At 51.1% G+C, this 12,881-nt stretch overlaps 1 protein-coding gene across 1 annotated transcript in view; it reads left to right on the top strand.

Moving 5' to 3' along the window:
• The window catches only part of CSPG4 (chondroitin sulfate proteoglycan 4), a 66,727-nt gene that overhangs the window by 47,506 nt on the left and 6,340 nt on the right, over nt 1–12,881 (top strand). Inside the window, exons 8-10 of the mRNA XM_015424775.1 lie at nt 1,298–1,474; nt 10,894–11,092; nt 12,518–12,652. Coding sequence (XP_015280261.1) covers nt 1,298–1,474; nt 10,894–11,092; nt 12,518–12,652 — 511 coding nt within the window. The remainder of the gene's footprint in view (nt 1–1,297; nt 1,475–10,893; nt 11,093–12,517; nt 12,653–12,881) is intronic.

Below are 12,881 nucleotides of genomic sequence, written 5' to 3'. Positions count from 1 at the left end.
TGTTGGTAGGATGTTGCTAGGTCATTTTTTTCGCTGGGGGGGGGACTGTAAAAAAAGGGAGTACAGTGAGTCCAAGTGGGGGCATTGATTTGGCCATGTGCATATGCGCCTGCGCAAAGCAATTTAAAAAAAAAACTTGTGCCGTGTCGCCCCAGTGGCAGCGCCGCTCAAGTGGCAGCGCAGCTATCTAGACGGTGCCCAGAGCCTTGTCGGGCAATGCCTGCAGTTTGGGGAGGGATGTGTGGTCGTCCCAACCCAGAAAAAAAAAATTCCCAATCAAATCTAGAGTGGGAACAAGTCGCTATAAGCTTGCCGTGTGACTGCAGCCAGATGCAGCCAGGACGGGAGTCCACCAGTGTTCCCTCTAAGCTGAGTTAGTGTGAGCCAGCCCACGGTTTTTTTGCCTCTGGCTCACACGTTTTTGTCTCAGCTCAGGAAGGAGGGCTCCGGAGCAAACTAATTGATGCAGTAGTCAAATCGCCCGCTCACAACTTGAATGCCGGCAGCTCACAAAGTAGAATTTTTGCTCGCCGGACTCCACAGCTCAGAGGGGGCATTGTCTGTGAGGTAGGTGGGGCTGAGAGAGCTCTTTTTAAGGGCTGTCACTCGGAGGAGGGCAGGGAGCAGTTCCTGTGGGCAGCAGAGGACAGGACGCGCCACCATGGCTTTAAATTAAGGGCAGGGAGGTACCAGCTGGATCTTAGGGGAAACTTCTTTTAAAGTCAGAGTTGTGCAGCAGTGGAATCGGCGGCCTCAGGTGGTGGTGAGCTCCAGTGTTCCCTCTGAGTTAGTGTGAGCTAGCTCACGGTTCTTTAGCCTCCAGCTCACACATTTTGGTCTTAGCTCAGGAAGGATGGCTCCAGAGCAAACTAATTTATGCAGCAGCCAAATGGTTTGCTCACAACTTTAATGCCAGGAGCTCACAAAGTAGAATTTTTGCTCAGAAGACTCCACAGCTTAGAGGGAGCATTGGTGAGCTCCCCCTCCCTGGCAGTCTTGAAGCAGCGGCCGGACAAAGACTTCTCAGGGATGCTCTGGGCCGATCCCGCACTGAGTAGGGGGCTGGACTAGATGCCCTCTTTGGGACCCCTTCCAACTCTATGATTCTATAAAACATTTCGGCGAGCGCTGTGGGAAACGGGATGCTGGACTCGTGGTTTCTGTCCTGAGCAAGACCTCAACGCAAAGTCAGGGTAGGAATCCCTGAAACGGTGACGAACCGTCCCCCCAGCCCCCCAATTCCACTGACAGAGAAGCAGACACAAAGCCCTCCAGCCTCTGTCTTCTTTGCACCCAGGTAGAGCAGCAGCTCATTCAGTACGTGCACGACGGCAGTGAATCCTTCACGGACGGCTTCACGGTGGTGGCCAACGTCTCCGAGGTCAACCAGCAGAGCCAACCGAGGAGGGTCTCCATCGAGGTGATCCCAAGCAACGACGAGGCGCCGGTGGTGTTGGTCAACGGAGAACTCCAGGTATCTCTTTGGGGTGTGGGGAGGGATAGGGTTAGGAGCATGCTGAAGAATGGCTCAAGCAGTTGCAGCAGTTTGAGACTCGAGTGCTGCATGATGGAGTGAGCTCCCGTCTCTGGCCCCAGCTCCTGCCAACCTAGCAGTTTGAAAGCAAGAAACTGCAAGTAGACAAATAGGTACCGCTTCGGTGGGAAGGGAACAGCGTTCCGTGCACCTCGGCGTCTAGTCATACCGGCCACATGGCCACGGAATGGTCTTCGGACAGCGCCGGCTCTTCGGCTTGGAAGTGTGTGTCTTTGCGTGCCTGGACGTCATGGCGACTTCTGGCAACCCCAACTGGGGCTTGAACGCTTTCAGAGAGGTGGCTTGCCATTGCCTGCCTCTGCACCCCAGCCCTGGTATTCCTTGGAGGTCACTCTTCCAAGTACTCGCCAGAGTCGGCCCCGCTTAGCTTCTGAGATCTGACAAGATCGGGCTCGCCTGGGCTATCCAGGTCAGGGTCCTCCCCAGTGGCTTTTGAGCATTTGCTTTCGAGGGAGCCACGGCCCTCAGTTTGCAAAACCGTGAGCAAGGCAGGCCATTAACACTTACTGGTAGTCCCTGGCTGGCCCAGAGGATGTCTGGTTAACCTCAGCCAGGGCCACGGCCTTCTCTGTCCTGGCCCCCGCCTGGTGGAATCCGCTCCCAGTTGAGATCAGGCCCCTGCGGGACGTGCTACAATTCCACAGGGCCTGCAAAGCGGAGCTGTTCCACCAGGCCTTTGGTCGAGGAAACGGATTTTTTTTACCATCTCAGCCTCCCTTGCCCATAGTAGGCCTACAGATGCCTACTATCCTGCTAAGATTTCCTGCATTGTGAATTTCCTGCACTGAGCCGGGGGTTGGACTAGATGACCCCGGAGGTCCCTTCCAACTCTACAATTCTATGATTTGAACATTTCATGGGAAGCGTCTTGGGCTGGTCTGGTCTGATGTCATGTTTCTTTGCTGCCGTCTTGTTTTATTTAACTGGTTTTCGATCATATATTTATTGTTTTTATTTATTGTTTTTATTGTTAGCCGGCCTGAGCCCATTGTGGGATAGGGTGGGGTATAAATACAACCAATCGATCGATATAAATTAAATCAATGGTACGACGTTTTGGAGGACACGAATTCGTAGAGCCGCCGTACGTTGGCAGCGACTTAACACACACACACCGCGATATAAAAACGCAGGCCAGATTTTTCTGGCTTCCCAAGGACACGAATCGGCAAAACTGGCCTCCCTTGTGCATCACATTTCGGAGTAACAGCTGCAAAAAGTGAGGTATTCTGTTGCCTTGCAATGCCACCCTTTGGCCACATGAGGGCAGCATCGCTCCATGGCATTGCCTCAACGGGAAGATTTTTGTTTCCAAAGCATCCTTATGTAATGGCTGAGAAACATCTTTGCTTTGGGGCCCAGGTGGTGTGTGGGCTTCTATCTATACCCCCATACCGCCCCTCCCTTCAGCTTTCTCACCGATTCTTAAAGTGAATAGTTCCTAGTTGCTAGGCCTGTGGTTACCAACCTCCAGGTGGCTCCTGGAGATCTGTCAGAATTACAATTGATCTTCTCTTCTTCTCTCAGAGTTCTGAGTCTAGGACCCAGGTTAGAACATGAAATGGCTGAGTGATTAAGAGAGTCTGGCGAAGCAAGCTATGATGCAGCAGCAGCACTGGAAGCGGGAGATGGCCAGTTCCACTGCGGGCCTGATAGAAGCCCTCTGGGGGGGCTCATCCGGCCCCCGGGCCGCATGTTTGACACCCCTGAGGTAGAGGGTGAGTTAGCATACAGCATAATGAAGATGCTTAACAGATGCAAGGACCGAACAGGAATGACAAGCTTAGTTGATATGGTTACCATCAATGTTCCCTCTAAGCTATGGAGTCTTGTGAGCAAAAATTCTACTTTGTGAGCTACTGGCATTAAAGCTGTGAGTGAGAGTGAGCTACTGCATAAATTAGTTTGCTCTGGAGCCATCCTTCCTGAGTGAAGACAAAAATGTGTGAGCCGGAGGCTAACACTGTGAGCTAGCTCCCACTAACTCAGCTTAGAGGGAACACTGGTTACCATTCATTTGGGTCTAATTCTGGGGGTAAACATAGTGAAAATCTCTAAATTTTGACATATTTATTTCCTTCACTACATTTCCCCCTGGAATTAAATCCAGACAAATGGTAACCATATAAACTAAGCTTGTTATTCCTGTTTGGTCCTTGAATCTGTGAAACATCTTCACTATGCTGTATGCTAATTTACTGCTCACGAACTGCGTATATGTATGGACTGGTAATTTCCATTTCATTGTATCTCAAGAAGTGTGCCTGCACACGGAAGCCGATACCTTGGATAAAACTTTATCGGTCTTGTTCATTTCCAATGTTGCCCTTCAGAATCAAGCACTTACCTGTTAAAATGCTAACAGCCGAGCAGGAGCTCGGTTTTGAATCCCGAGAACAAGTGGAGCTTGAAGAGTTACGCAACTTCTCCTTTCCCTGCATGACCCCAAGGCAAATTGAAGCTGCACCAGCCCGCAGCTTACAGTTTTATGAAATGGCCTGCTGCAAAGAGTGGGGAATATATTGATCTCTAGGCCAACTGGAGGGGGCAGGCTTCCTTTGGGCATCGGGAACCCCACTGCGCCTGGGTCACAAGCTGAAGAACAAAGGTCTGCGAAACTGAGCTGGAGGCGCATGATAGTCTAGCCTAGGGGTGTCAAACGAACGGCCCGGGGGCCAGATTAGGCCCCCGGAGGGCTTCCATCAGGCCCGCAGTGGAACTGGCCATCTCCTGCTTCCAGTTCTGCTGCTGCTGCTGCATCATCGCTTGCTTCGCCAGACTCTCTTAATCACTCAGCCATTTCATGTTCTAACCTGGGTCCTAGACTCAGAACTCTGAGAGAAGAAGAGAAGAAGAGATTGGATTTATACCCCACTCATCACTACCCAAAGGTGTCTCAGAGCAGCTTGCAAACTCCTTTCCCTTCCCCTCCCCACAACAGGCACCCTGTGAGGTAGGTGGGGCTGAGAGAGCTCTGACAGAAACTGTTCTTTTTCAAGGACAGCTCTTATCAGAACTACGGCTTGCCCAAGGTCATCCAGCCAGGTGCAAGTGGAGGAGTGGGGAATCCAACCCGGTTCTCCCAGATTAGAGTCCGCGCACTTAACCACCACACCAAACTGAGCATGAGATCTCTGTGGTGAATGTCGATAAATCAAAAGTAGTTTTGCAGCTTACAGAGCTAATGTTTTGATTTTAAGTTTTTTTAAAAAGACCCTTTGTGTCTGTGTCCTTCATAAAGTTTATATCTCCGCTACCTGGCATTAAAGTTTGACACGCATGGCCCGGCCCAACAATCTCTCCTTTATGCCAGATCTGGCCCTCATAACAAATAAGTTCGACATCCCTGGTCTAGCCCATCGGGGAGCATCACATCATGGCCGCATTACGCAATCTCCCTCTCCGGGGCCTGGAACGGATTCCAAAAATAAAATGATTGCAGCCGAAGGGTCGGCCTACACACCCCACTCCTGGCACGCGCATGATGCTCAGGCATGCTTTCCCCAAGGTGCTCTGGGTGCAAAGGAGGGGCAGCGGCGGGGCGAACCAATGGGGGGGTTCGGGGAGAATGTGGGACGGTTGTTTCGGAGGCTCGAGCCACGTGTGGATCCATCACTTGGGGAGCTGCAGGGAAGCACCACCACCCCAAAAAATGTGGGAAAGATACTGTGAAGGAAGAACCTCTCCAAAGTGACTAAGGAGGCGACTGTTCTCATAACACATGACCTCATTGTTTAGCAGATGCTCAACGGATCACGGTCAGGTCAGGGTTTCTGGTTTCAAGGTCTCGGAGACCATCGGGGCAGGGAGGCTTTGTTTTTGTGTTGCCTGTCCGGGAAAATTAATCTGTTTTGGGACATTAAGGGTTGCAAGCTCCAGATTGAGAAATTTCTGGAGCAGGGGTGTCGAACTCATTTGTCATGAGGGCCGGATCTGACATAAACGAGACCTTGTCAGTGCGGCCACGTGTGTCGTTAAAGGTAATGCCGGGTAGCGGAGAGGTAAACTTTATAAAGGACACAAACACAAAGGGGTTTTTTTTACTTAAAAACATGCTTAAAACATGAGCACTTGCAATATTTTGTTTATTTAGCAGTGTCTGATAACTGACACCTCTTGCTCTGCATCATTGCATCAAAATGTCTGTGCTGTTGCAATCCTGAGTATGCTGTTCAGGTGTGTGCATCTGTAAGCTGCAAACCTACGATGACGCAGCAGCAGCAGAACTGGAAGAAGCATCAGAAGACAGCCAGTTCCACTGCGGGCCTGATAGAAGCCCTCCGGGGGCCTGATTTGGCCCCTGGGCCGCATGTTTGACAAGCCTGTTCTGGAGATTTGGGGGTGGAGCCTGGGGAGGGGAGGGCCCGCAGTAGGGCCCTTGTCTATGTTGTCTGGAGATCAGTGGTAATTTTTGGCAGATCTCCAGGTCCCACCTGGAGCTTCAGACCGGCACGGCTACCAACGTAAATTTTGGGACCACTGCTGTTTTTTGAAGGGAAGGGAAATTATCTGCCCGTGGGAAGTGCCGCAGAGTGACTTGTGGCGACCTCATCTGGTTTTCGAGGCAAGAGACATTTGGAGGTGGTTTACCATCAGGCTCGTAGCTATGGTGGGGCTTGGGGGGGCTCCATCCCCTTTCTTAAAGGCACAGCCCTCCAAGGATTTCTCCTGGAAATGCTTCTTTTCAATCATTTCAAAACATTTTCTTAAAGGTGTGCACTCCTCGAAGCAGAGTGGGGTGCTGCGGTTGACTGACTCCCGCCGGGAGCAAGGGGGTTGGAGTAGGTGACCTCTAGGATCCCTTCTAACTCTGTGTCAAGAAACTGGTCTCCTTTAAGGGAGTTTTTTCTGCCGAAGTGTTAGCTTTCTTGACTATAGGAGTCCTCATCCCCACCTGCCGGCTTGTGATCAGAATTGCTGCTTAGGCTGGCGGAAGCGATTAACTTGCAGCGGCTGAGAACTGTCATCTAAAGTGGTCGGCAGCTTGCAGTGTAGAGATCTATCTGGGTCACAGCTTCCTATTGGCTCAATGGCTTTTCTTTCTGCACTGAGAACTTCAGCCCCACTAGGAAAAAAAATTGCCCCACTTGAACTAGGGACTGATGTTCTGACAGCCACTGAAGTCTGGGTGGAGAATCTGGCAAGCCACGCATTCCAAGGCAAGGTTTGAAGAGAAGAGTCCTCATGGAGAGGTCACTGGCCACACTTTCCAACTGGTACTGAAATGCCCAAGCATCCCTGAACTGCACCAGATATTTCAACATGACTTTCCCGGCGTGCACAGGAGCCATCGCCTGTGGGCAAAGAGAGGAACGCAGATCAGAAGCCCATAAAGCTTCAATAATTCAGGGTGGATGTGAGCTGGCGTGGAACTTTCCAGGCAATTCCCGGGAGGACATGCGCACAAATGAAAGAGATCCTTTACCTCTCCGGGCTGTTTGCTGTTTCCTCGGAGCTACCATTCCCCGGAGTCTGCCCCACAGTGGGGGGAAAACAGGAGGATCAGAAGCAACGCTCCCTCTGAGCCGTGGAGTCTTGTGAGCAAAAATCCTACTTTCTGAGATGCCGGCTTTAGCGAGCGATTTGGCTACTGCATAAATCAGTCTGCCCTGGAGCCCTCCTTCCTGAGCGAAGGGGAAATGTGTGAGCTGGAGGCTAAGAAACTGTGAGCTAGCTCACACTCACTCACCTTAGAGGGAACACTGATTCAAAAGTGTCAGTTGCTTGCCCTTGGAGTGTGCTCACCCGGAGGTAATTCTGAAGCCAAGAGCTTCGGATGTGGCCAGCAGGCTCAGAGCTGCATGTGAAATCCAGCCCGCTCTCACAGGCTGTCTTCCTGGTTGTTGTTGTTGTTGTTTGTTGTTGCTTTTCTGCAACAACAATCCCCCCACCCTTTCGAGCTTTTCTGCAACAACAATCCCCCCACCCTTTCGAGCTTTTCAATCTTCCTCACCCATCCAGCCAGCTCATCTCTTCTACCACTCTTTGGCCCCATCGGCTGTTTTCCAACCGATCGAGCAGTCTGTTCGGTTTTCCCCCGACCCGAATGCTGTGCTCCGGGCCCGCATCCCGTCGCTGTCTCCTGCCGCTCCCCTGAGCAGTTGGAATGTTTCTGAATGTTCCGTGCCAAAAATAATCATCAAACTCACATGGATCACTGAAGTCAATACCATTTATTTATTTATTTTTATTCATCGTTACATTTCTACCCTGCCCTCCCTGCAAGCAGGCTCAGGGCGGCTTGCAATAGGGCACCATGTGCCAAAGCATAAAACAACATAAAAACAAGATAAAACAATCAACATTAAAGGGCTCAGTGGGTACAATCAAAGTTGAACGAGATAGATTTGTTTGTTTATTTATTTTATTAGATTTTTTACCCCGCCCTCCCGGCAAGGCCGGCTCAGGGTGGCTTAAAGGTAAAGGTAAAGGTTCCCTTGCTCGAAAGCCAGTCGAGTCCGACTCTAGGGTTGTGGTGCTCATCTTTGTTTCAAAGCGGAAGAGCCAGCGCTGTCCGAAGACGTTTCTGTGGTCATGTGGCCGGCATGACTAAACACCAAGGCGCATGGAACACTGTGACCTTCCCACCGGAGTGGTCCCTATTTATTTACTTGCAATTTCTTGCTTTCGAACTGCTAGGTTGGCAGGAGCTGGAACCAGAGACGGGAGCTCACTCCATCATGGTGGCTTACACAGCGATATAAAACAGTGCAATATAATAATACAATATATACCCTATAAAATCCAATCAAACACAAGTTTAAAACCACAACTATACCGCTTATTAAAGTGCCAGCATTTGATTCCTCAGTGTACAGTCAGCGTCGTAATCTCCTTCAGATGTCCCAGGCACTGGAGTCAGGCTATACTTGGGGGAGGCACCCAGGGGGTCAGGCTCACTCTCCATAAACTGTCAGATGTCAGTGGTGGTGGCAGTGGTGGTGGCGGCTCCAAAAGCCTGGCGGAAGAGCTCCGTCTTACAGTCCCTGCGGAACGTTGACAGGTCCCGCAGGGCCCTAATCTCCTCCGGGAGCTCATTCCACCAGAATGGAGCCGCCACCGAGAAAGCCCTGACCCTGGTCATCGCCAGCCTGGCCTCCTTGATGTTCGGGAGGACCAGCCGATTTTGGGTCCCTGATCGCAGCGCTCTCTGGGGGACATACGGGGAGAGGCGGTCCCTCAAGTATGCAAGTCCCTGGCCAGAAAGGGCTTTAAAGGTGATAACCAGCCCCTTGAACCGAATCCGGTACACTATGTGTGGAGGAGAGACTTGGGAGTGAGCAGGAAGCATTTCAGGCACGGAAAATTTCAGCCTAGCCTTCTTTTCTCTTAAGACATCTACTTTGCCTTATTTTGGGATCTCTGGGAGGAAAATATAAGCTGCACTTGTGCCCTAGAAGCACGGAAAGCAGAACTGGCAGGAAGCCTTCTGCCCAGTGCCAAAGGTTCTTCAAAGTTTCCTCTTTTAGATCCTTCCATGGAAAAGAAAAGTCTTCACAAATGTACACGAGACGCAGCGCAAACCAAAAAAAAAAAAATCGCCAGTGAGGATCTTGTTTAAACTGAAAAGCTTTAGGGGAAACGTCACCCACCGAAGACCCAAAATGTCACCCGTTGCGCAACATTCGCAGATGCTGTGACATTGCTAGGCCCCCCCTTTCCACCGGCAGGGGGTGGGGGGTGTAGGGTTGCCAGATCCAGGCTGGGAAACTCCTGGAGATTTGGGGATGGAGTGTTGGGGAGGACGGGGACCTCAGCGGGGTGCAATGCCCTGGACCCTCCAAAGCAGCTATTTCCTCCAGGGGGAACTGATCTCTGCCGTCTGGAGATGAGCTGTAATTCCGGAGGATCCCCGGGTCCCACCTGGAGGCTGGCATCCCTATTAATTGTCTACTGTCGCTGGCAGCAATTCTCCAGGGCAGGGGTGTCAAACATGCGGCCCGTGGGCCAGATCAGGCCCGCAGTGGAACTGGCTGTCTTCTGCTGCAGCTTCCAGTTCTTCTGCTGCTGCGTCATTGCAGGTTTGCAGCTTACAGATACATGCCTGAACAGCATACTCAAGATTGCCACGGCACAGACATTTTGACGCAACAATTCAGAGCAAGAGCCGCTTCCAATCGCCTTTCCCTTCCTCTCCCGACAACAGGCACCTTGCGAGGCAGGTGGGGCTGAGAGAGTTCAGAGAGAACCGTGATTGACCCAAGGTCACCCAGCAGGCTTCCTATGGAGGAGGAGCGGGGAATCGATCCCAATTCTCCAGATTAGAGTCCGCCGCTCTTAAACACTACCCCACACTGGCTCCCGTGGCCTTTTGCAGATTAGAAACAGGCTAACCCGTCTTGTGGCGCTCTGCACTGAGGATCAAATTGCCAGGTCTGGGTTGAGTAATACCTGAAGATTTTGAGGGTGGAACCCGGAGAGGGCGGGGTTTCGGGAGGGAGGGGACCTCAGCAGGCTATAATGCCAGGGAATCCACCCTCCAAAGCAGCCGTTTTCTCCGGGGGGAACCGATATTGGCCATCTGGAGATCAATTGTAATAGCGGGAGATCTCCCGGTGCCCCCTGGAGGTTGGCATCCCTGCCTGCGGATGGTGACCTGCTAACACACAAGCACTGGTCCTATAAGTTTGGTTGGTTTTATTTCGACTACCGCCAGGACCTGTTGATGTCCACTGTGAATTACAGGCAGTGGGGTATTGATGAGTGAAATCTTGAGATACGCATTTCCTCTGATCAGAAGCATGGTTTTACTCATATATTGTTTAGTTGTTTTGCACTGCTTTATCGCGAAAATTCATTTTCCCATTTTCCCTCGTGGGTCAAGGCGGCTGACAATGGGAGCTGCCGTTGGAAGCCCATTTTAGTCCACAACTCGCTCGTCCAGGGGTCATTTTGTAGAAAAAGAGGTGCAGGAGCTCATTAGCATAACCTATTAGCACAACTTATTTGCATATGTCATACCCCCTGAAGTGTGTCAGAAGGCAACACTCAGGCTCCACTGGACTGTTTTGGATTCCTAGCTATTGGGGGGGGGGTGTGCAGATCTGCCCTCACAGAGGAGGGAGAGCTTGTACCTGAATAAAACTTGGTCTTAAAGGTGCCACTGGACTGTTTTGGACCTGTTGACTCTGCAACTTACCTGGCTGCTTCTTGCTCTGACTGAGGGCTGCTGGGAGCAGGGGGCGGGGCTTGTTGCATGTGCCCACCCCCCTGGGCTCCTTACTGCCGGAGCTCCGCTCCTGTGTGCTCCTGCAGGAAATTACCCCTGCTCGTGCCTTTTCAAATGACTGATCGATCTAATCCCTCTCCCTCCCCAATTTCTCTTCCCTTTCGCTCAGATGCCCGAAGGCGGCACAGCCGAAATTACTACCGAGCTGCTCCGAACCGAAGATGAAGATACGCCCCCGGAGGACGTGGTCTATTCCATCAGGACCCCGGTCAACGGGAGAGTCGTGCTGAAGTCGTCGCCCCAAAACACAGCCCTGCGCTTCTCTCAGGCCCAGATAAACAGCCGGCTCGTTCAGTTCATCCACGAAGGTGTGTGGGGGGAGGAGGCGGGATAAACTCTGGAGTCTCCCTGTAGAATGTTCCTTAGACAGTAAAATCCCAGAGAAGGGGCCTGATGTATTTCTTAACTGCAGGACTGGAAGTTAAAAAAAATATATAATTCCTCTATACAGCTGGTCCATTTTTACCCACCAGGGGGCATACATAGTTCCCTCCATTGTGCCGTTTGATGTTCACAACAGCCCTGTGAGGTAGGCTAGGCTGGGAGACAGTGACTGGCCCAGGGTCGTCTCTTTCTTTTTACTTCCTTCCTTTATACCCTGTCTTTCTCCCCAAGGGGGACCAAAAACGTCTTACATCGTTGTCCTCTCCTCTGCTTCATCCTCACAACGATCTTGTGAGGTAGGCGGAGAGCATGCGACTGGCCCAAGATTGCCCTGCGAGCTTCCATGGGAGAGTGGGGATTCGAACTCGGGCCTCTCAGATCCCAGTTCGACACACTTCCCACTACTCCGCACCTAGTGAGATTCTGTGGCAGAGCGGGGATTTGAACAGAGGTTTCCCTGATCTAACATTCCAGCCAGTACACCACGAAGGCTTCAAAGAATTCCTGATTGTAAAGGAAAAGACGGAAGGAAGGAGAGGGGTTTTGTTGGGTTTTGCGAGTGTCATCCCTGCAGTCACGAAAGGGTTAAACAGAAGTTTCTGCATGTTAATGTTAGCTAATTAGCTTAGAGGCAATTAGGTGACCAGTTGAATCTTCATGCCAAGAAGGGGGAGGTATTATTCTTAATGAGGTGACCTTGACTGTGGGCTAATCAATATATTGACAGATGGTACGTCCTATTCTGCGCATACCCCGTGGGCGGAGCTTTTTTAGGGGGAACTTCCTCTCCTTTGTTCCTGGGATCAGAAGCAGAAGAAGACACAGACAGACAAAGAGACAAAAAGGAGTTAGAACTAGAAAGATGCATTAGGCTGTTGTTATTTTTTTTCTTCCCATGTAACCCTTCCCTAATTCTTTTAGTAAACTTTTTAGAGCCAGTCTGGTGCAGTGGTTAGGAGCACGGAGTCTAATCTGGTAGAACCGGGTTTGATTCCCCATTCCTTCCCATGCAGCCAGCTGGGTGACCTTGGGTCAGTCACAAGTTCTCTCAGAGCTGTTCTCTCGGGGGCAGTCTTCGAGAGAGCTCTCTCAGCCCCACCGATTTCACAGGGTGTCTGATGTGGGGAGGGGAAGGGAAAGGAGTTCATGAGCCACTCTGAGACTCCTTCGGGTAGTGAAGGGTGGGGTATAAATCCCATCTCTTCTTTATTAGAAGCTAAACACACACGTATCTGTGATCCATTATTTCGCCTCTGCTTCATGCACTCTGCTAAGTATCTTACAGGTTTGTGCAGAATTGCCCCCAGTTCCTAGATCTCACCTCCCGCTGTCCTTCCTTCCTTCCACAGGACCCCTGGAAGGAGGGTTTTCTTTCGATGTATCTGACGGAGAGAACATGTCCCCCGGACACTTCTTCTCTGTGAGAGCCCAGAAGCAGACAGCCATCACTTTGGAAAACAAGCAAGACTTAACCGTTTGTCCAGGTAAGTGACTTGCAAGCAATGTTGGCTGGTTTTATCTTTAATCACCTGGTGTTACTTTGATCGTACTGATTGTAAGCTACCTCGAGCCCAGATTTCAGCAAAAGCAAGGTGATAGATAGTTCAGTTTAAATAGGAGAGGGAGGAGGAGGAGGAGGAGGAGAAGGAGGAGGAGGAGAAGGAGAAGGAGGAGGAGAAGGAGGAGGAGAAGGAGGAGGAGGAGAAGGAGGAG

The sequence above is a fragment of the Gekko japonicus genome, unplaced genomic scaffold (genome assembly GCF_001447785.1).
Source record: "Gekko japonicus isolate JY-2015 unplaced genomic scaffold, Gekko_japonicus_V1.1 scaffold892, whole genome shotgun sequence".
NCBI classification, from domain to species: Eukaryota; Metazoa; Chordata; class Lepidosauria; order Squamata; family Gekkonidae; genus Gekko; species Gekko japonicus.
Note: the sequence above shows the minus strand (reverse complement) of the source record. Positions and strands in the feature narration are given on the sequence as shown.